Source organism: Delphinus delphis, chromosome 18 (assembly GCF_949987515.2).
Source record: "Delphinus delphis chromosome 18, mDelDel1.2, whole genome shotgun sequence".
Lineage (NCBI taxonomy): Eukaryota > Metazoa > Chordata > Mammalia > Artiodactyla > Delphinidae > Delphinus > Delphinus delphis.
In genome coordinates this window covers 62,458,692-62,483,518 of record NC_082700.1, presented here as the reverse complement: position 1 = coordinate 62,483,518, position 24,827 = coordinate 62,458,692, and the positions used below count along the sequence as shown (strand labels likewise).

Below are 24,827 nucleotides of genomic sequence, written 5' to 3'. Positions count from 1 at the left end.
GATCCTGTTTATTTTTGTTTCCTGGGGAAAATGGAAAAGAAAACAATATTGGGACATAAGAACTGCAGTTGAAAAAACACAACAATGGCTTACTCAATATGGTATAATATGCAATTATTGATATAAATGCAGATCGATCTCATTTAAAAGTATTTTTCATAAGCACATTTTTCTTTATTTTTAATACTTAAAACAAATATCCTCTATTCCTCAGACCCTAGTATTCCAATGGGAGAAAGTAATTATAGTCTTTAAATTAAGTATCTTATCACCTACTAAAGAGAAAGGTCTTCTTCAATTTGAAATGCTACATATCTAGCATATGGTTTACTCCGTGTGCTGGTGTTTGTTTAGATGTCAAAAATTATTTTGTGAAGAAAAAATGTTATTAGTCACCATTGCTCAAGTTAATTAGCCTTTCTAAAGGTTACTGACGCTTTATTTCTTTCAATATATTACTTATGTTAAAGAGATATTGTTGAGATATTTGACAACAGTGATGTCTCTTTATTGTTGTCCAAATACTAAGAAAGATGTTTTACAATGGACAATGAAAGCAGAGAATAAAGCCACATTTAGGGTATTACATTAGCAAGAAAAATAGCTGAACTTTCTGCTTTGTTATCAAGGTAGCTTTTATTAAGCTCCCACTAAATCATAGTACTATGCTATTGAGCAAAGTTCTTATGAGGAAGGAAAACATATTGTTGCTTTTTAAAAAAAAAAAATCTATTCTTCAACTTTGCCTAAAACTGATGACCCTTAGAACATACTTCATTCAAATGAGGAATGGAACAGAGCAGAATTGGATTCATCCAACAAAAGGCCCTTAATGAAGAACCTTAGTCAGAAGATGGCTGCACTCCCTAAATCAAGTTCTGGCATTTTCTGTGTAGACTGTGTAGTGAAGGAACAGCGTTACTCATTGGCAAGAAATACATTTAGGTGTGCAGGTGATGCTCGGTTGATGTTTATGCCAAGGAATCTTAATGTCTTGGCCTCTTAAAGAACTCTGCACAGATAGACTTGGTTCAATATTAACCACAGTGAGTGAACCTGGGGTAAGAGTTACCATTAGTTATCCAGTGATGCATCATTCATTCACCACTGGCAGCAAGCCAAGAGCACACCATGCTATTGTGGATCAGTCCGTTTCTAATAACTTGAACCAGTGGAGATTTTAGCTGCATTTAAGAATTACACATTTTAAATGAGGATTTAAGGGTGTTAAAAAAGCAACTCTGAAAAACCAACAGCAATTTAATAAATGCTATATAAATGTACAAGAAATAAATATGAATGTCTTTATATAATGTAGACTTCTTAATGGAGCTCCAGAGGCTCTGGGATTTCTGTGATAGAAAGGATTTGAGTGCACAGAGATATTTGTATTCACCAGCCCCAACGATCTAGATAGTAAATCAGTTGTATACTAAATTGTTACTGAGAAAGTTCACCTCATTACATGAAGTGGGCAATTATCATTAGTTATACGTCCACTACTGTTGCTGATTGGAATATTTATAGCAGGGTTCTTGTCCTATATATTTGCATGTAACGTTGTTGCAGGAACTTTTATGCTAGATATTTGAAACAGAAATTTAACATTTTATTAACTACAACAACAGGAAATTTAACAATTTTAAATACAAATTCGCTTTTGAAATTGGGACCTGACACACTCATGAGAAAATTTCCACAGGACAACTCATTTCAAGGGCTGAGATATGTTGTATGCAGAAGGGTTTTAGGAAAGGTAATGTTCATTTCATAATCCGATGAACCATTTAACATTTTCTGTGATTCTAACAGTAACACACATTCACTGTAGTGAGAAACCTGAAAGTAGGATAGCAGAAGAAAAGTCTATACTTAAACCTACCATTCCCCACAAATCACTGTCGAAACTTTGTGCTCTGAGGCAGAACCAACATTTTCGCAGTCCTAATGTAAAGAATTCTCATGCATGCACCACACATGAATCAAACTCAATCACAGATGCCTGGAAGTTCACTGTTCATTTACAAATATTATTATACAGATGCTCACACTGAAGGATCTAAGGAATCAACTGAGTTCATTTTGTTCTCTAATCCACATGTCTGCTGTCAGCCATTAATTAAACAGAACAAACTCCACAGTGTAAACTTTGTTAGTTGTTGTTCAACAGGGATTTTAACTTTTGTCAACAAAACTACAAAATCAACAGTCAACTCAATTATTTAAATGAAAATAAAAAAGAACACCTGTTCATTTTCAGAGAATAGACTGATTTTTCCACTTTTTAAACATACTCAAGGACCTTAATAATGGGTCCAACTCCTCTTTCGTTCAAGCACCCCTTGTTCCACAAACAGAATTAAGCCTGTATTCTTAGATTCCCCACCTCCATGCCTTCCTTCACATTTACACATCCTTCCGAACTGAGGTCCAAATCCTTCCTAATTTCCAAGACAGTTTTCATTGTGTCTTTTCACAGAGTTGTTTACAGTCTCCCCATCATGGAGTAATTTCATTCCCTTCTACCACTTTCTCTGTATTTTCACTCATGGCACCAATCTGCGTTACTGCTACTTAGGCTCTTGTCTAGGTGGCTCTGGGGGACTGTCAGTTCCTTAAGGGTAACAACGTAAGCACAATGATGATGACCAGAGTGAAGAGCAGGGGAGAGTCAGCACGGGCTTCCCTGGTGGCGCAGTGGTTGAGAGTCCGCCTGCCGATGCAGTGGATACGGGTTCGTGCCCCGGTCCAGGAAGATGCCACAGAGCGGCTGGGCCCATGAGCCATGGCCGCTGAGCCTGCACATCTGGAGCCTGTGCTCCGCAATGGGAGAGGCCACAACAGTGAGAAGCCCGCATACCAAAAAAAAAAAAAAAAACAATACTCACTTTTTGCTAGACTCTCCCTAGGCTCCTCATGTATATCTTCAAAACTACGATTATTACAGTCATTTTGAAAAGAGAAAACATGGAACCCAAAGATTTCAAGAAACTTCCTAGGTTACTTTAACAAATTGCAAATTTTATATTTGAAATCTAGTCTGCTGACTCCAGGGTCTGTGCTGCTTACATGGCTTTTTTAAAAAGTAATATTTGCCATAGTGTCATGAACAATGTAGACCCTTCCTCATCTATGGGGAATGAATGAGTGAATAAAGAAAAATATGGAGGGCTGGCATTAAGCACCTAGAATCTACATGGAAAAAAACAGACTCCTGATTTAGAAGCATCAAAGGGAAAAATAATCTCAAACACTGGAAAACAGAAGCATACATACTTCTGGGGAATGTATTTAGCAATTTAAAAATGTATAACACTAATATGAATTAAAGTTTGTTCCCAAACTTCTTTGATCTCAGGACACAATCCAGAGTTCTATGCACCAGAAAAGAGCTAAACCTTGAAACTGACAGGAGGTTGTGCCCATGTGCAAATCCTCTGTCTGTGGGACTTGGAACTCTCCAGGCCTGACAACGGTGATAGAAGCCACTTCCTGTAGTAAAACGTATCAGGGCACTGCGGAGCGAGTGACAGCAAGCCTGGCTGACCTAATGATCAGCTGAACAAAGTCCGTAGACCGTAGACTACTATTCCAAGAGGACATTAAAATTTGTCATATTATTTTCCTTAAATCATTACTTTGTGAGAAGGAGTCATCCTAATTACATCCTTGACCTATTCGTTAATATAAATCATGATTTATTACACCACTCAAATCTTCAGAACTACGTTGTCACAGTTCTGATTACACTCTCAATGAAGACCAACTCAATTATAGTAAAAGTGGCCCAAAGTTTTATTGACCAAATGTTATGAAGTGTAGGGAAATATTATCCCCAGAAAATAGGAAATCCCCTCCCTCCTACAGACACTGGGTTCTGCTTTTCATTTTATATTTATAAACTATTAAACACAGGAATTAAGAGTTCCAACTCTTAATTAAGAGTTCTTTTTTGAAGTTATTTGAATAAGCTTTCATGACAAACCAAATATTAGTATTATTACATTTTTACCTCAGTTTTCTCAGAGCCAGTTTTTTTTTCCCCCCAAGTGAGCATAAATTTAAAGTAACTTTTTCTTTAATGCTTTAAAGTTAAATAATCCAAGTTTTCTATAATAAACATATAATACTTTAGAATCAAAAAATGCTATTAAAAGTAAGTTACAGGGGCTTCCCTGGTGGCGCAGTGGTTGAGAGTCCGCCTGCCGATGCAGGGGACACGGGTTCGTGCCCCGGTCCGGGAAGATCCCACATGCCGCTGAGCCTGCGCGTCCGGAGCCTGTGCTCCGCAACGGGAGAGGCCACGACAGTGAGAGGCCCGCGTACCACAAAAAAAAAAAAAAAAAAAAAAAAGTTACATTCTTGGCTTCAGAAAACATCACCCAAGCCAAAAAATAAAAAAAAAAAGAAAAAAATTGAAATGTATTTTCTAGATGGTGAAAAATAAATATCTGTTAGATCCTATAAACTGGAAAATAAAAGAGGAAAAAGAAAATAATGTTTTAGCTCACAGATATAAAAAAATTCAACTGAATTATAATTTTGATCAGCAAAAGATTAAATGAGTTGTGGATCTGGAGTGTAATTCACTGTCAAAATCCGAAGGAGAAAAGAGAAACTTGCTTAATGTGTAAAATCCACCATTTGGTCAAAAGATGCTTGAATCCCACCTTACATAGTGGGGACGTTTTATTGGCAGACTTAAACTGACTTTGACGTGATAAAGCAAAGATTTAAAAGCCGCTGTCATTCTTCTCTGACTCAGATCTACATCCTGATCACTGATCTCTCAACTCCACTTAACCAGTGATACTCAAAGTGTGCTGACCCGGAGATGTGAGATGCTTAAGCAAAATGAAGATTTCTGAGTCCCTAGGGGACCACAGAATCAAAATCTCCACTGTTTGAACACACAAATCTGTGGGTTAACTGGTCTTTCAAGTGACTAGTGTGTACCTTAACCCCACCGTACTCATGTGTATATACCTGTGTGTGTGCGTGTGTGTGTGTGTGTGTGTGTGTGTGCACTCATCCTGCTTTTTGAGGTAAGGGCCTCTATTTCCACTCCAAATCAAGACTATCTTCATTCTGGGAATTTAAAATTAGTTCCATTAAATCCACTGGAATAAATGCTGCTCAAATCAAATATGACTTCCAGGTTTAGGGACCCTAAGAGTTAGTAGATAACTAGAATTCAAGGCTTCCTATTTTCTTCTATCGTATTTATTATAGGAACTTAAGTAATTCATCGGACTGGTCTGTGCCCTTGGGTCTGTGCAGGTCGGTACCACAGTCAGACAACACTGCAGCATTATTCAATATGCTCCACATTAAGTCAAGTATAGGAAGATAAAATAGAAATAGGAAACTTAATGAGCTTACACTTCAAGAGGGACTACGCAATAGATCATACTTTTTTCTAAAAGAATAGTATTAAAAGAACACTACTAAATAAGTGAAAATGATAAGATGTCAACTACACAAGCACTGAGGAGAAGGAGACAGGAGGGCAAGAGGACCAAAACCTGTAATGACCACGCACTGTTCTTTCAAAAGGAGAAAATATGCAAAGAAATTTTCAGAAATAAAGAATAGGTGGAGAAGTACAATTTCTTCCAGCATGGAAAAGCCTTGGAGGCCCAATTTCCTGCTATCTTCCTTCAAAGATTGCTTTTCATTTTCAAGTTGTTTGGACTCAGTTTAACCACTAGGTAGGGAGGAAACAGTGTGAAGATCATGTACTACTATATATAATCATCTGAAGAACAATATTTGTCCATTTAATGAATATAAAAAACCCTTTTGAAAGAACAATAAATGGAAAATTCTGAAAGTGTAATCAGTACTTTTTAAATTTGTTTTACAGTTTCTCTGAGTGTCGTGAATCATGCAGGCTATTAGCTGGTTACCAACTCTACCTCCACATGTGGGATCAGGATTCTCCTCCTGTCTAATGGAATACATGGAATCATATGGAATTAACTGTTCAGACAAGCTGTCTCTTCCTTTGGGTTTGCTAAAATGCCAAACTCCCAGAGCTCATGCTGGTTGTCATTCAACCGAGAATCACTGGAGGACTACCTAGTGATATAGAAATGTTATTTACAATGCATTTATAATATATGCTTTATATTTTCTTCTGAATCTTGCCAAAGTTTGTGTTTGAATAATCTGCTTGTCTTGCTGTCCATACATCTTCTAACCAAGAGTTTGACATTTTGAATCACACTTAACAGGAAGATCTAAGGATTAAGCCTCATTTTAATAGGTCTGTTCCTGTGGATAAACTAGAGATGCCACTTCTAGCAACACAATAATAAAATGTTGGGTGGAAGCAGAAGCTAAGTGGCCGTGACCTGAGTTAAAAATCTCTATAAGTTGTGTTCATCTCTGAAATTTGAAAATGGTATGTCCTGTGTAATTTACTACTGTTGAATTCGCAAGACAGAGTTGGCAATACCTGTTGGCATTGTTCTATATCTAGAATGAATTCACAGTCTGGAAATCTTCATCCTGTATGTGCTCAAGTCAGTTCTCTCTTTTTTAAAAAAAATTTTAATTACATACATTTAGAAATCACCCAAAAGTGAGAACATTATAATAAAGCCCCATGGACTCATCAACTAGCTTCAACCGTTATCACATTTATGCCCATCTTGTTCTTTCTATCTGCCCACTTCAGGGACTCCATCAGGACAAGGTACGTCATTTCAGATAAAGATTCATCTGCACAATTTTCTTTTGAATCTTAGAAAAGCATACAAACACTTTTCTTATTCCTTTACCCTGTTATTTGTTTGGAAAAGGGAGATGTTACATTGTCTCGGTGAAGGAAGAAAGCCCGTTTTTATTCCAATTCCATATCACTTGAGAAATGATACGAAATTCCAGTTAGAGAGTGAGGGCTTATACTGTTTCCCACTGCACATCACACCTAACAGGAGATAATGAGGTCTCCGTTATCTTTACACACACCATGCAGCTGAACCAGTCCACACTGAGCTACTGTGTTCTCAGGTTTGAAGACAAAAATGTTTCCACTGAGCTCTAATTTACATACCATTAAATATTTTTCTTGATTTTCATTAAAATAAGAAAACCTGTTTTCTCTATCCAGTGGCAGATCAATTCAACTGAAATAAAATTTCTCCTGTAATTTAGCCATACTTACTCAAAGGATTAGTGAGCCACTGTCAGGGAACAGACACTTGTCTGCTCATTAATATTCAGGACCAAGACCCCTTCTGGTAGGCTGGTTTCAGCCTCTGATAGAGTAATACTTGAAAGAAATCGGCTTGTCTGTGAAACAGCTGCTCAGCCAACCCACCATACAAGGGAATTGGTGATAATAAGATGATAATATTACAACTACGCTGAGAGCTTTATGTTTTCAGTTACTCGAAGGTGTGTGGTACAGGTATAACAATTAGAAAATGATTGGTAGTCCATCACACAGGACACACAGCTGCTGATCAGTGGTGTTTCGTTAGTTTTGAAAGATCTGTCCAAAGAGAAGAAAGAAAGTGAGAGACAGAGAGAGAGAGACAAATTTCACTTGTACAAAGATCTGGGTTCTTCGTGCACTGCAATTTAAAGAATGCCCTGCCATGGATCATCTATTCCCACATCTCAAGCCCATGGAAGGCATCTGTGATTTATAAATCTGCTTACTAGTTCTGGCGACGCTCAATCCCAGGCTAGCTGATTCTTGCTTTTGGAAGGTCTGCCCTTTGGGAGAATTGGCAAATTACTTTCCAATGCCAGTGAGACCATTTCTCCAATTTCTAAAACCCAATTCAGCACATCCTGACTTCCAGAGGAGTGTCTTCCAGATGAAATACATGTCATTGAGGTGGTGGCCCAGCAAACTTCAAGGAGGCATTTGGCTAATTACTTCCTACGCTGATTAACATGATAACCCTTACGAATTACAGTTAGCTTGTTATTCTGTACAATAAACAAGGGGGCTAGTAGCAAAAGAAATGGAAATATCACGTCTATTTATTCTTGAATAATATCATGGAAGTGGTGTGTGTGTTCTGAGTGTGCTTGTTAATGTGCTAGGATATGGGACGTAGTCTATAACGGGTGTGTTTGCCAAACTGTGCTTTATTTAGAAATTACTTATTACTCTCAAATTCCTAGAAAATCTGCCTCCCCCCACCCCTGCCCCCCTGCCAAAAATATATATATATACCACATGTCAACGTGGAAGGTAAAACGTTGTTTAAGGAACAGCAGTCAGTCGAGGACTGTGGTAGATTAGGATGTAGAATATCCACTCCTTCCCCCATCTCCACACCTCCATGCGGATTCTATACACCCTGCCTGTCAATTTTGGGAATCACCATGAGATCTGCCTTGGTCAATGGAACCTGAGAAGACCGCCTGCCAATTCTAAGCTAGGTCCAAACTCCACCGTGAGAAGAACGTAGGCAGAGAGCTGTTTCCCAAAGACGTCTAGAACAGACCAGACCAGATCCGTGGTTTAGAGGCAGGCCTAGCTGAGCACAGGCCAGAACAGCCAAACTCCAGCCAACCCAAAGACGCATTCAAGGAAAAAGACACGCTTCTTGTTCATGCCCTGAAATGTTGCGGTTAGTTGTTACAAAACAATAGCGGACGGATACAGGACCAAAAAGGTTTCTACAGGTTATCTACGTCATAAATGTAGGCCGAATGTCAATAAGGTAACACTGTTGCGGGACAATCAACGGTAACTATGTTTGCACGTCCCAAGGACTCTGTGGACATGCAAACAAAATCTCTGGTGCCTGTCACCTCTTTAACCATCACCACCTTAAGTCACTCTTTAAGGGTCCTGTGTGTCCCACCTTCCAAAAGTCTTCTCTAGTGCCTCTCCATAAAATACTTGACTCCTTCCTTTCTGTTTCCATTGGACTTCTACTTTATGGCATAGTTGATTCTGCTTCCTTAGTGTTAGTTTTATACTTATGTCTCCCCAACAAGGTACACTCTGTGACAGACTGTGTAGGGCGCGGTCAGCTAACTGCTACGCGGCAGGAAGCTGAAATAAGCTGAGTCATCCTTCCTGTGGCCACTGCGCTTGCGTAAAGTAGCGACCTATCCGATGCTGGCTCACAAATCGCACCATCGGCGAAAGCCAATCACAGAGCGACACATGTTCTTAATCCCTATATAAGCAGACTGCTATAGGATTGCGGGGTCTTCCTTCCATCTTTCTTCAACCAAGCTGTGCTCCAATAAAGTGTGATACGAGAAGAATCTTGCGTGTGGCGGCTCGTTATTCTGCCGGTCAGAAACGGCTCGCCGCAAGACTGACCATATTTTAGTCACTATTAGTCATATTTGTATCTACTATACACTTAGTTAAGTGCCTTCTATACAGTAGGTTCTGAATAAATGTTTCCAAATTGAAATCTCACTCACACACACACACACACCACCCATGTGACAGGAAATACAGAAGATTCTACTACCATAAGGAAAACAACTTAGGAATTTTTGCTTCTCAAATAAGTGTATTCTGTGAGAAAATTAGACCATATTTTAAAGATATTATTACATTATTGTCACCTCTACAATATATAGACGAGAAGTGATATTTAAAAAGAAAACACATGCAGATCTGCAGCACAAAAATATTATACCGCCATGTATAAATTATTCCCGCATTCAGTAAAAATGAGAAGTCTGAGGGTGTTACCATGGAATAAGTTCTTTGGGAGGATTGAAATTACTGCTCAACATTTTTTTTTAATTTGCTTTAAAAAATATACTTGCTGCCAAAATCTCCAGACAAATGTGTATCATTAAAACACGTAAATAAAAACCAGGAAGGAGGGTAAAATAATAAGGCCGAGAACATACTAAACAAAAATCCTCATTATCGAGCTTCAGATGTGAATAAATACCAGCTCAAATAAATCTGAAGAAAAAACTGCCAAAAGAAAATACCCCTTCAACTAAATGTTCCTGTCTCTGAATAATCTATAGTTCATACAGGATTCTGGAGAAGAGGGTACTGGTACCTACATCGAGAGAGAAGCTACCAGGGCTTCATGAGGTGAGAAAAATAAATAATATGCCTTCATTGATTTAATAACATTTATTTTTGCACAAAACACTCACGTCCCTTTAATTTAGGGACGACCTTCAATGGAATAAAAATATGGCTAGATTCTTTACCTAAAAAAATATGGCTAGATTCCAAAAATATGGCTAGATTCTTTACCCACCATATCACTATTTCCTTGTTAAAAGAATATCAGTAATTTTTAGCCAGTGTCCACTCAAAACAAATAAAAGCTGAGTTAGAATTTCAACTGAATATCGACTTGCTATCACATTACTATTTATAAATCTGATGTAAGTCAAAAGCATCAAGTTACAGTCTTGGTTTCATCTTTCTTGGTGGAAACTTGGCAAGTCATTTACTCTCTCCGGGCTCCAGGTTCCTTGAGGGCTGGACTATATTTAGATGGGTAATTTTCGTTTCTTAAGGATAAAAAAAAAAATCTCTTTCCACTTTTCTCTGTAAGACATTTCCACCTCCTCCCCACAATTAATGGGACAGAACCGGCAGCAGGAGATAGAGGAAAAGATGTGGCTGATGGTGAAATCTCAGCACATTTGGGGGCTGGAAAGCATGAGAGAGATTATGGGGTAGTTACAGCTAAGAGCAAGGATCCAGGAGTGCTCAGCCTAGGACGGGTTGCTGACTCTGCCATTGAGTGTCTGTGTGGCTTTGCCTTGCAATTCACTCGTGTTAAGTAGGTTAACATCTGTAACGGGCAAGGAACATGGCCAGATGTTGCCTATTATCACCATTAATATTATCAGAGTATTGGATTGTTCTCCATTTTCCTAGGATCCTAACAAATTAGACACTTAGAAGCATGACAGCCATTAGGATTTAGATACAAATACCAATAGGACAGGTCAGACAGTTACTAAACACAAAAATGCTAGGAAAATGAGTGGATACACAAAGATGCCACTTTTTCTGTATTTTTATATGATTTGTTTATTTGTTTATGTACTTCTGGCTGTCTGGGGTACTTGGCGGAGGTGAGAAAGCAAGAAGTAAGGCAACAGAGTTGTGATCATTCTTCCAGGTGTACCTGGATGGGTCTTCATCCATAATTTTAACCACTGGATGTGTTAGAAAACCTGGACTTGGTTACAGAGCAAATTGAGAGCATCCCTGTGTATTCTGAGGGAACATTTGCGGTGGCCAGGCCCTGGCCAACAGGTGAGGGGCTTGCAGAGATGTGTAACGGCAGCCAGAGGTGGAGATTTGGCCAGAAAAGGCAGAACAAACAAACAAATAAAAACCTTGCAAGATACTTGGAAAAGTACCAGTGCCAAGAACATAAACTTTTATTTTATATATATTCATCATATTTCAACTCTATGTTGAAAAAGAAAAAGAGCTACTCAGTTATAAGGAAATTCTCTGCCAGAGAGGGAAAATTTCTGCAATTGATATTATATAGTTTTTCAATTCACTGCCTCTCAGCTACGCTTTTTTTCTATTCATTGCCTCTCAGCCACACATTTCGGCTAATGGGGCTATGGAACAAAGCTGGGCCATTTAAGAAAGTTGGGGAAAATTCATATTCATTCAGGTTTAGCTTCTGACCATGCAATGAATATTTATAAATTTATACAGTATCTTCTAAATATTACTAAAGATATTCATAGAAAATGGGAAAGAATATGACAATAAATATAATCTTATGTTCTGTTACATGGTTTTGAATTTCAAATTTTAAAAGTCACCTCTGCCCCAAAATGACAAGCTAAATGGAATCAAAACATTTCTAGTATAATAAGGAATGCCAGGACTATAGACTAATGATTAACAGTGATAGAATCTAGCCTCTCTGAATAGAGTATGGACTGAATCACATATATTAGGTGCAATTTAATTAGTTGCTGTACTTATTGAAAATAGGAAGGAAAGCGGTCACCTTCTCATATGATACAGTCGTCTTTCATATAATAAAGAACACATAGCCAGCAAAGACCTGTAAAATTCAGATGAGAAATCAAGATCTCTGAGAAAGTGGGACCAGAGGCGGAAATGCAAAATGAACACGTTGGAATCCAGAGATCCCAGCAATAATGCAAAATGACCCACAGAATAGGAAGCTACTAAAAATAAACCTGAAGTCTCTCAAAGCACCATTGGTCTCATCTGGGAAAATAAAACTCAGAGGGTAACATTCCACAGCTGATCCCAGACAGGGCTCCTCGGCACACCAACTGACAGTCATCAATAAATGCCACGAGGAAGTGGTTAAAGAAAGGTAAGGGGACAAATGGAAAACTGCCCGCATGAATGCACCAGCGTTCCTGAAAGGTGACTTAGCAGGATCACCTTTGTGGGATAAGAAGATAAATCATACAGTTGCATGGCTGACCTTCATGAAATTGCCTAATGAAGGATCAGAAATTATAATGGTGACTCTTTAATTTATATATTTTTATAATTTTTTTAAAGATAGCTCTTCAAAAGCTGAGCTCACCAGGATCACATTTAGATTTTAGCTGAAAGCTTCCTTGAAAAAAATCTTCTCTCCCATCCCAGCCTAATGCAACTATAATGAAATGCACTGTTGTTAGAGAATTCATCACCCTCTACGTCAGATTGAATCTTAGCAAAATCAATGTCTTGTCAAACCAATTGACGTAATACCCTTAAGTACATTAGAAAAATTTAAAACGTACCTGTACAGAGAGAGAAAGACAGAGAGAGAGAGAGAGAGAGAGAGAGAGAGAGAGAGAGAGACAGACAGACACACACACACACACACACACACACACACACACACACACACACAGAGAGAGTGGTTTCTTTAGTAAGAGTAATGAGATCTGGGGTTACCAATTATAAATTCAAAAATATTGAAAATCATTGATAGGAGAATACAGGAAGTACCTGGCTCAGTCTTGCTGAATAGCTTTACTCATTAAAAAATACAAAATCAACTCCCCATAAATCTACCTTAAGTCTAATATTTTTATTTAAAGGAATATATATTATGTACTGTGAATACTGCTCTGGAATTATTCCTACTTAATTTTGGAGCACAGCTTTATAAAAGCCCTAAGAGTTGTTTTCTAAAGAAGTAGGTAGAAGTCAGAAGCAGCAGATCACCCTCACCTGCTTTTTGTAACAAAGAATAAGACCTTTCAATTTGCCTCAGTTTGAACCGATACATTACAGTTCCTCAAACACAGGAGCCCCTTCAGGGGCTCCTGAAGGTCACTGGATTTGTAATCTGTCAATCAAGGCCAACTCCCAAGTACTCCTAGTTGCATTTAAGGGAACAACATTTGCAGCATCAATTCTAAATAAAGTTATTTTCATATACATCCACATATACAGTTGAACACAGAGCGAGAGACAGAGGAAGAATGTGAAGATGCTGAAACATACTTGCAAAAATATAAGTCCCTTTAATTACACGGAAAATGTCACATTATCTTGAGTACTGAAACACCACCAGGTGGACCAGCCTTTTAGAACCTGGAGCACTGATTTAAAGAAATTCGTGTGGCCAGTTTAAAACAGCAATGAAACAGAACATTTTGCCTACTACAGCGAGTATTAAAAAAAAAAAAAAATCCCAAGAAAAAAAAGACGAACTTTGGCAAGGTTTTTCTGAACTGGCTTTGTTGTGCATTGATTGGAAAGGCTGGAGGAAATGAATGAAGGTTCTGTTGCCCTCGGGCAACTTCCTAAAACCAAAGGCGCACAGAGAAGGGTCCCTACAATTTGCAAGTCTGGTTTACAACGAGCCATAGTAAGGTGCATTCATTTCACAGAGCACTGACAACTTTCACCACCTAAGAATATTATCTTTATCATTTTTATTGTTCATTCAGTTGATAAAAGTCAGATTGCTTTTGAATATCTTTCTGAGGCTCTGACGGGAAAATTCAATGCTGAAAACCTAGTAATAATTACTTTCACCCTTTGTGCTTTCTAATACAAAATGTTTATTTAACAAATAGAATACAGAAATGCAGTCGACTGCTTATTATCAAGAAATAAATGAAGGGTCTAAACCTTCTGCTGGATGCATTGCAACTACAATATAAAATGTAGTTATACTATAGGAAGGGAAAACTCTAAAATAAAGGAGTCTATGTCACTGGGCATTTTAAAACAAGCCTGTCCTCTTAAAAGTGATGTTCTATTTCAAATAATTTTAAATGACATTTAATGACTTCAAAGCAAATCCCTAGATGGAAACTGAAGACAAGCTATGGTGTGACAAAACCTGACTTAGAATCACTCTAATAATGAGAACGTAAGCCAAATCATTCAGAATAAATCTCACAGGCGAACCACAAATGCCAAACAGCTCTTTGTTAACTCAGGTTTTTTCCAAGACATAAAAATTGTCAAGAGCGCTCATGCCTTTTCTAAAAATAGACACAGTTATAAATGTTTAAGAAGGAGAGAAAAGCTTCCACTTAAAGAAAATGTTTTTCATATAATATCAAGACTCTCGCATCGAAAAGCGCACCCAGAACAACGAGAAATAAAAACTGTCACCTACCGTCAAATTTCTTGTGCCTGGACACGAAAGTGGTGCGCACAAAATGACTCGTCTCCTCCACCAGGTTTTCAAACTCCAGTTTGCTTTGCTGGCTTAGCTTGTCTTCCATTTCCGTGGTGCAGCACGTGTACTCCTGAGGACAGATTCTTAAGTGTTCCCCTGCAAGGAGTACGTAAACGTCAGCATGGAATGATAAGGGGTTCAGGGAGTTTGCTCCTCTGACATCTCCCTCAAATCCTGGGGTCCTTGTTCCACCAGCCCCCCAGCCCTCCCCATGAACTTTTATCTGGGCCTCAGGGTATCTAACCTTCCAAATACTCCAGACTGAAGTTGAACCCACCCCATGGTTTGAATGTCTATGACCCCCCAAAATTCATATGTAGAATCCTTACCCCTAAGGTGATGGTATTAGGAGATGGGGCCTTTGCGTGGTGATTAGATCATGAATGGGATTGGTGCCCTTCTAGAAGAGACCCCAGGGAGCTAGTTTGTCCCTTCTGCCACTTAGGGACACAGCCAAAAGATGGGGTCTGTGAAACAGGGAGCAGACCCTCACCAGACACTGAATCTACCAGTGACATGATCTTAAACTTCCCAGCCTCCAGAACGGTGAGAAGTAAATGTTTGCTTTTATAAGCCACCCAGTTTATGGTATTTCTGTTGTAGCAGCCCAAAGGGACTAAGAGACCTGACATTTAGTTCCAGCGCCTGTCATGTAAGTGAAGGTACATTAAAGACCCCAGAAGACCACGACAATTTTCCTGTTTTCATCTGAAAGGTACCCAGTAACGCCGGGTGACAAGAGATGCAATACAGTTATAAATGTGCTTATCTTTGGAAACGCCGGGTGACAAGAGATGCAATACAGTTATAAATGTGCTTATCTTTGGAAACCTGAAGTGAGGCAAGAGACATTCAGCCCCATCACCATAGTCTGTTAGACAGCAGGGCCAAGAAAAGATGGCAATCATTCGTTGTGTTCTGTTTCTGCTCATCCGACCGTCAGAATGCCTCAGCTTTCCTCCCAGTGAAAGCAAGTGTGATTTTAATGGCTGGTCTCCTGTGCCACATGTTCCCTCGGTTAACATTTCTTGTCAGAGAGAAAATGTTCTCCTGCGAGGAGGAAGGCACTGATGGGTTTAATTAATGCTTATGTTGTATGGAAATGTAAAGCAAAAGGTAATGAAAGTTTTGGGTTTAAGTCAATAAATTTATCTCTCGATATACTGGGCCACTTCTTTTGACAATATTGCTTTCTTCGGTGCTATTTGCAAGTGGAAGCCAAGCCCTTGCTTCATGAAATTAAAATGGTCTGTTATTGCATAAAATGTGAATTTCCAATTGATTCAGCTCCGTCAGTGTCAAAAATGCTTAACGGAGCCAGCAGAAGGAAGAAGGAAAATCCACCCAACATCTTGCTAAAAAAACCAACAAATTGTCCCTGTGATTAAAATCACTGTAGGGCATGGAAAAACCAAATGAACGAGTGCTTGACGCGATGATTACAATTCATTTATAATGTTTAACAGTACTTATATAAAACTATGTCCCCATGACCCTGTTTGAAGTATAGGGTGTCGGTCTCATGCAGTTGGATGCTTTAGTGCCTACTTAAAACAACCCCAGAATAAAAAAGAATCACGGGTCTGTATTAAAGTTAGATCTTATATAATTCCTGGAAGGGAAGGAGACCATAAAATATCTTAGGTATATTTTTTTTTAAAAGGAAAGGAAAATGCATTGTACTTGAGAATGATAAACATCGAATTCAAGATAACAGTTTCCTCCCAGGAGGAATTAGGATTTGAGAGAAATGCTCAAATACTTTTATCTATAATCTTTTATTTCATAAGTTGCTTGATATTTACATGGTGTTTATTATATTACTATCATTACTCTTCTATACATTTAAAATATTTTGTAATAAAAACTTGGAAATATGTCATTAGAAAGTAATGGCCACCACAGTGGTGACAGAAAGGAGGGCAGGGGGTAGATATTCAGAAAAAAAAAACAAGCTGCCCTTAACATTCGGAAGCCAGCCTGCCCGGTACCCACAGCCAGGTCACCGTAACTATTACACCTAAACAATCTCACAGAACACCCACCTCAGACAAGATTACCCTGAGACGAGGATGAAATGAGACAAAGTAAGGCCACGTCAAAATTTTGTCTCAGGGACTTCCCTGGTGGCGCAGTGGTTAGGAACCCGCCTGCTAATGCAGGGGACACGGGTTCGAGCCCTGGTCCAGGAGGATTTCACATGCCGCGAAGCAACTAAGCCCGTGCGCCACGACTACTGAGCCTGCGCTCTAGAGCCCGCGAGCCGCAGCTGCTGAGCCCATGGGCCACAACTACTGAAGCCCATGCACCTAGAGCCTATGCTTCACAGCAAGGGAGGCCACCGCAGTGGGAAGCCCGCACACCGCGAGGAGTAGCCCCCGTTCGCCGCAACTGGAGAAAGCCTGCGCGCAGCCAGGAAGACCCAATGCAGCCCAAAATAAATAATAAATTAATTAATTAATTTAAAACAAATTGTCTCAGCACAGACAGAAACAAGGTGATTGTGCCATCCCCAAAGTACCTTCTCTCTCAGGCAAAATGAGCCTCTGTACTTCTTTACCGTTTACAGATTGATCTTCATCCTAGTCTCCCTCCTTGCTGGTCATATTTATTGAGATACCTTATTATAGAATTACCTCTGCTTTCTGACAGCCTCCGATCTAGGGTGAGGCCCTGCTTCTTGGAACCCTTCCCAACATCACCCACCCAAATCCAAATCCTACAGAAGAGTCTGTTGAAGTCCCTCTTACTGAGAAACCCTTTGGTTCTCCATGGTGTATCCTCACTTGCTGCATCGGGTGGTAACTCAACTTGCTCAACTACAGGTGCGCTCCTGATGAGTTCCTATTTGAAGGTATTGACCATGCCAAAAAGAGATGGGATAGAACAATGTGAATTTTGAAATTTTCCCACATGTGATTCTGATACATCCCATTCAGAAAAGTAGTTCTAGAGTTGAAAACACTGGGAAGGAATAAGTATGGCTTTATCAAAAGCAAATGGTCCACAAATCACTAATTTTCTTTTTATAAAATACCAAGGCTAACTGATAAGAACAACTCTCTTTTTCCAGATTAAGTGGATATTTAATACTAACAACTTTACAGAATGTTCCTTTCCCTGACCTGTTATAAACCATTTTCTTAAATCCCCCTACTCCGTTTCCTATTTCCCCCTACTCCATTTCCTACTATATTATGCACAAATGAAATGTCCATTTCTCAAGATTTAGTACATCAGGACTGCATTCTACTTCTGAATCATTACAACTGAGTTTACAACAAAATGCATGGGACTTCCGGTGAAAAATTGACCAAAAGAAAATAAACATTTTATGACCTGAGGGAAATAGCTGTATTCAGGATACTTGTGGAAGAAACCCTGTAGATCTACATTCATGAAATTAGATTGGATTGGAGGTCTGATAATCTCTAATCACTCCAAGAAAATCAGTATTTTATGTCAAGTGATAAATAAAAAGAGAAAGATACTTCTTAGTGGGACAAATTTAAACCAAATTTATTTCTTGTGTGTGTGTATATATAGTCATGGAAATATATGTAAGAGGCTGCCCTATTAACTCAAAGCAGTGTTCGATTTTTTTAATTGAACTAAAGTGTCCTTAAGAAGTCAACTCATGTCTCCTCCTCTGTACGGGTCCCTGGCAGAGAGATAATGAAAGAGACAGAGAGACAGAGATAAAAAAGATGGAGAGAGAAAGTGAACAGATGGGGAGATCACCAGAATGTTGACGAATCGTACTATAGGAAGAGTAACTCTTCGGTGCAAAGCTCTTCTTAGAGTTCCTAGGAAAAGACGACGACGACAATGTCCCCAAACACACAGGACCAGCGCCCATGAAACCTGTGGTCCACTGAGACTGAGCCTTGCTTCCTTCCTAACACATCACTAGGTGAGAAGGCTGTGGAGGAATTAAACTCCTGAACAGCTCCTCTCTCCCCCTAATTTGAGGCCACTGCTAACTGCCAAAACAACCTAATGACTTTGAATGGCCAAAAAGACTCAGGACAACTGGACAATTTGTTGTGAGTAGGTTCATTTACTTATTTTAGTTTTGGCCCTAGAACAGGGGTGTGCAAACCATAGCCTCTGGGCCAAAGCCAGCCTACCATCTGTTTTTGTAGGACCTGTGAGCAAAATGGTTCTAAAAAATCAAAAGAATGATATTTTGTGCTATGTGAAGCTTTATGAAATTCCAATTTAATTGTCCATAAATAAAGTTTTTTAAAAAAATTTTTATTAAAGAATAGTTGATGTACAGTATTATGTTACAGGTGTACAATACAGTGATTCACAATTTTTAAAGGTTATGCTCCATTTATAGTTATTATAAAATATTGGCTATATTCCCTGTGATGTACAATATATCCTTGTAGCTTATTTTATACATAATGGTTTGTACCTCTTAACCCCTACCCCTATATTGCCCCTCCCCTCTCATAAATAAAGTTTTATTGGAAAACTGTCCCACCTACTCATTCATGCCTTGCCTATGGCTGCTTTAGGGTTAGAACAGAAGAGTAGTTAGACAGAGACCACAGGGTCTGTAACACCTGAAATATTGACTTTCCGAAATCAGACACGACAGCTACTTGGCTGTATAAAGAATTACCTCTCACCCTTCCTGTTCCAATTTCTCCAAAGAGCAAGAATACGAAACTTTTCTCAGTTTAAATACTTCCTGACACTTAAGAGTATTTGTATTAATAATGGGATTCTTCCAAAGCTGTAATTTATGAGGGAGAAAAATATGTTGTCCTTTTAGATTTCCCCACCCACACTCCTTTCTCAAATCCCCTTAGGTTCTCTGGATGTTATCTATTACATAACTAGATACAATATTTAACTCAACTGGAGTACCACCAGGCACCTCCAAGATCACTAATAATAAAGATACTAAATAGCTGGTTCCAGGCAGAAAATGTGGGATTGAAACTATGATGACTGTACCCTGACATATCAAACATGTATTGAAAAATCTATGTGCAAATCATGATGATAGGTTCACATCCCGCAAGATGAGACTCAAGGTCAGGAAATCAGCTTACACAGGTGCCTGCTTTCTTAGGGCACCTGAAGTTCATGCCAGTGAATTCCTGAGTCCCTGTGTTTTTATAGAAATCTTCATTAGCTCTAAAATAAACAAAAGAAATAAAAAATGTGGAAGAAAGGTGTTCCACCAGGAAGTTACAGAGTGAGCAAAGGCTTGGGGACATACAATCAGACCATAAACTGTCATCTGTTTTCCAAGACAGAAGAGATGGGGCTGCTCCTCCTACATGTTCCTTTCAACTATGTGTCACTCTTTACAATGCCTTTCCCCAAATGCCTGCCCAGGTGTTTGTTTTCACTCCAGGATGCTGAGGTGACAGCAGAAATGTGATTTCTGCCAGATCCAGCTCCCTCCAGGGATGGCCCAGGGTCTGAAAGCTGCCAGGAATAGACTTGGTGAGTGGCACGGTGGGAAAGAGCAGGAGACAGGAGGACCTCATTAACCACAGGAGTCAGCTTCTGTGGGTCGCCTGCAGGAGACTCTCTGCCCTCGGAGGTGACACGCAGGGATCTCAGAATGCACATTCCAAATAAACAAACAACAAAAATGAAGTACCCCGAATGAGTCACATTTCACAGACTATAGACAAATTCTTGGCTTTTATAGTGTTGGGAGTGTGGAGGGAAATTACTACCCTGGCACCTCCTAGAAGGTAGGAAGGAAATCAAAACACTTTAAAAAGTACAAAGAAGATGGCAAGATCTCACAACACAGAGCACTTCAGCGTCTGAACCTCCAAATACCATTTGATTCGAGTGCAATATTTGTCTTAGACTTGGCCCTCTTCAGAGCATACGTTCTATGCCAAAGTTCTCTCATCCTTGAACTATTAAAATCCCCGCAGTCAATTAGCTGTGTCTGGTACCAAGCTAGAGTCTCATCATTTGATATGTCACCTCAAATAAACAATCATTTTGTTCATCTAGTGCCTGGGAAGTTGACTGCAGCAAAGAATCCAAGGAAACAGGTTTAAGGAAGTAGAATACCCTAGAATAAGTGAACTTACAGCTAGAGTTTCTGATAGCTAAGAAAATTTAAATTGCAGTTAATAGCTCTGGACAGTTTTTGGTGTCATAAAGTTCCTATATGGGCTAATAAGAAGTGGCAGACCTTAGGAAAGCCACATTTTTCAAATGTATGCTCTAGTTCATTCTTTAAGTTCAAATTCCCCAAACCTCCAAATAAGCGCTTCTTCAACATTTCTCATTGTGAAGCGTTATTATAAACGATCCTTCCATTTTGTGAAGGGCTGCTTTTCTTTAACAAAGTTGTTCAGTACCATGATGAAAAATCTTCAAACTTTTACACAAGTTCTAAGAAATTCAATTCATGTTCAGTATACTTCAGTGGATCTTATCACTCAAGTCACCTATAATAGTGTCATCCTTGATGTTGTCAACTTGCTGATAAAGACTTTACGTACTAACGCCTTTAGTTATAAAATTTTCACTCTGCATTTTGTAAAAATAAATCCTTTGAGTGGCACCCATGAGTTAATTGTTTAAATCTGTTCCAAGAATTGCAGAGAAACGATTTCAAACATTCTGTTCTAGATGGTATAGATCCCACCTCCGTAGATCTTCTGCTAATGATTTGGGTCTTTACCATTTCCTTGCTTCTGTTATTTAGAAAAGCTGATGGTCTCGGGGGTGATGATGGGGCATAGAATAAAGAGTGGTTAGAATTAACAAGGGGTGAGGGGTCTGGGGGATAGAGAATGGGCACTGCTTGAATCAAGATGGTCTTACAGAGCATGCAGCAGTGAGAGTGCCAAAAGTGATCTTTCCTTTTTCTCACATCTTACTTTGACTCAATATATTATAAAATTGTTAACTCTGTCGATAGTTTGATCATTTTTAAATAGAAGAGGTTTCTCCTTGTCTTAACATGACATATCTTACTTAATTCATACATGTAAAATTTTGAGACATTTAATGAAAGCACTGTCCTAACACAAACGATCATCAGTAATTTGTAAGTGTAGACACATACGCGTGCATACACATACACACACACAAGAATACATAGCATATTCTTTCCCGGTATTTGTTTAAAAAAGTAAAGAATAGAAAGATTTCAGAAAAAAAAATTATTTGCTGCAACTTGTCTTCTTTGGCATAGGAAATAGCTCAACAAAATTGTGGTTAAATTTCACAGGGACAACAGCAAATCTTAACAACGATGTGATTCCACAGTTCAAAATATGTCACAAAATAGCCACACAACTTATTACACCGTTTTTTTCGTAAAAAAATTAATGCAAAGCCAATGTAAAATGCAATCTCAAAGCTAACTGATGAATCACAGTGTTGTAGTTGACTATTCTAAAGCCAAAGGAGGGAGGACATTTAATAAGAGTAAAAGTTTTTTGCACCTAGGTCACGGCAAAAGGGAAGAGATGAATTATTTTGTCATTCCTTGAGTTTTCTCAGCCTCTTCTCATCATATCTCTGAATCTTGCTGTCATGGATAAAGAAGATGTGGTACATATATACAATGGAATATTACTCAGCCCTAAAAAGGAATGAAATTGGGTCATTTGTAGAGAAGTGGATGGACCTAGAGACTGTCATACAGAATGAAGTCAGAAAGAGAAAAACAAATATCGTATATTACCACATATGTGTGGAATCTAGATGATCTTATTTGCAAAGAAGAAATAGAGACACAGATATAGAGAACAAACCTATGGATACCAAGGGGGAAAGGGGGTGGGATGAATTGGGAGATGGGGATTGACATATATACACTATTGATACTATGTATAAAATAGATAACTAATGAGAACCTACTGTACAGCACAGGGAACCCAACTCAGGGCTCTGTGGTGACCTAAATGGGAAGGAAATCCAAAAAAGAGGGGATATATGTATATGTATAGCTGATTCACTTTGCTGTACAGCAGAAACTAACACAACATTGTAAAGCGACTACACTCCAATGAAAATTAATTTAAAAATTGTTTCAAGTATTAATATAATCAGAAAAACATTGGAGTGAGAAATGATCAAAAGGCAGTACCCACCCCAGAGGTGTATTGAAAATGAACTGGGGAAAGATGGACAGTGGAATTAATGAGCGTGCTTTCCCAAGAGATTCACCTTCTGATAAATAGCCATTCTGATAAACTCAGCAATCTCCCAAGGGGAACTTCCCTTTCCTACTCCTCTGAGTACTACATTCACCAGGTTGTACATTCAATATAAAATATAAAATGCTCATATAGGAAGCAGTTAAATGATAATAAAATCTCATCAACATCCAAAAGTTAATTTTTAGTTTCAAGATAGTTCTCCGAGAGTGAATTCCAGTAAAGAAATCTTGATTTCACTATTTCTGTATTTCAAAATCAAACTGAAAGTTATCTAAGTACGGAAAACTTCAGTTATAATCTGTAGGTGTCTGAGAACAAGATAACCAAAAAGCCAAGTCAAGGTATCAGAAACCTCACGCCCTCATCTCCCCTTTCGTTGTGATGTACACCTATCTTTTTCTTACATTCTATGTGTATTATATTTTCAAATGACTACTAAGTTCTTCAGGGTATAAATAGTGAGTTGTTTGAATTTAACAAGAAGTAAAATAGTATTTCCTCTAGCCTAGGAGCACCACAGAAAAATTACACTTTTGTGTCAATGTGTCTAGGCTACGGTACCCAGTAATTTAATGAAACATTAATCTAGGTGTTGCTGTGAAGGTATTTTGTAGATGTGGTTAAGATGTCTGATTTTTAAGTAAAGGAGATTACCCTCTGTAATTGGATGAGGGCGGGCCTCATGCAATCGACTGAAAGCCCTCATGAGCAAAAACGGAGGCTTCCCTGAGAAAAAGACATTCTGCCTTAAGACTGCAACATCAGCTTTGAGTTTTCAGACTGCCTGCCTGCCCTACAGATTTCAGAACTGCCGGCCCCCCAATCACATCTCTTGAGCCAGTTCCTAAAAATAAACCTCTCTCTCTCTCTGTGTATACACACACACACACACACACATATGTAGGTTACACAGTATGTGTGTGTGTATATATATATATACACACACACTGTACACACATAAATATGTAGGTGGTATAGCATGTGTGTGTGTGTGTCTGTGTCTCTCTCTTTATATATAGATAGAGAGATGGTTCTGTTTCTCTGAAGAACCATGAGTGATACAGACACTAAGACTAAGAACTCCATGAAAAGAGAACGTATGGAAACCTGTGTACTGGCTCTACTATCTCCTAAACCATCTACAATGGCACTTACTACGATTGGCTATGATTATCTGTTTACTAAAGTGTAGAACCATTGTTTATTCTTTTTTTTTCCCTTCTCAGTGCCCATCAATCCCAGTATCTGAGATATTGGAGATGGAGTCAGTGCTGTGTTGGCAAATGTTTAACAACCAGCTCTAGGTTTTGAAGGGGAGCCCCGACTTATAGTTTTCCAATTTCCAAGGTATAAATTCTCTCATTTCTAGTTACCAAAATGATGTTACTGAATTTCAAGTTGGGAACAGGTGTGCAGCAACACACCATCACATAACACTTCCTCCATACAGATATGAAGACCTCAAGAGTGTAACAAATAATAAAATGATTAGAAGGTGATAAATTTTGAGAATTTATTACCCTATTCTTAACAATTAATTTAACTGTAAATTTATACAATGTGGTTTTTAAATAATGACTGTGCTTAATAATAGGTTCCCAAAATTCCTGCAAACTTAAGTGAGTTCTCACTGGCTAGTATGTGCCAGTTCAGGTGCACCATGACATGAAGTTCAAGTACTGTATGTTGTTGGTTGGCTTTTTCTTTCAATTAGTTAAGTCCCCAAATTCAATTAAAATGACCCTAGACCAGTGGAATCTGCCATTTCTGCAACCCACATTGACATCTATGGGCCAAATACCTATTTGCCTCAGAAGAAAATTGGCTCTTCCCAGCCATTTCCAGCTACTAACGTACAGTAAAGAATTCCCCAGAGAGGCGAAAAGGAGTGAAATAGAGTAGTTATTACAGGAACGTTGGAGAGTGGGGACCATGGCTAATAGGTGTGCTTAAAGGAAAAGTCACCATGAGTCACAAGCAGGGCTAATGTCACGGAAAGGTAAACCAAAGTGATTGACCCACATTTTGCAATCTTCAC

The 24,827-nt window shown here is 38.7% G+C and overlaps 1 protein-coding gene across 1 annotated transcript in view; it reads right to left on the bottom strand.

The window, feature by feature from the left end:
• GPC6 (glypican 6) overlaps positions 1-24,827 on the bottom strand; it is a 1,076,096-nt gene that overhangs the window by 788,968 nt on the left and 262,301 nt on the right. The window contains exon 2 of the mRNA XM_059996234.2: positions 14,559-14,717. Coding sequence (XP_059852217.1) covers positions 14,559-14,717 — 159 coding nt within the window. The remainder of the gene's footprint in view (positions 1-14,558; positions 14,718-24,827) is intronic.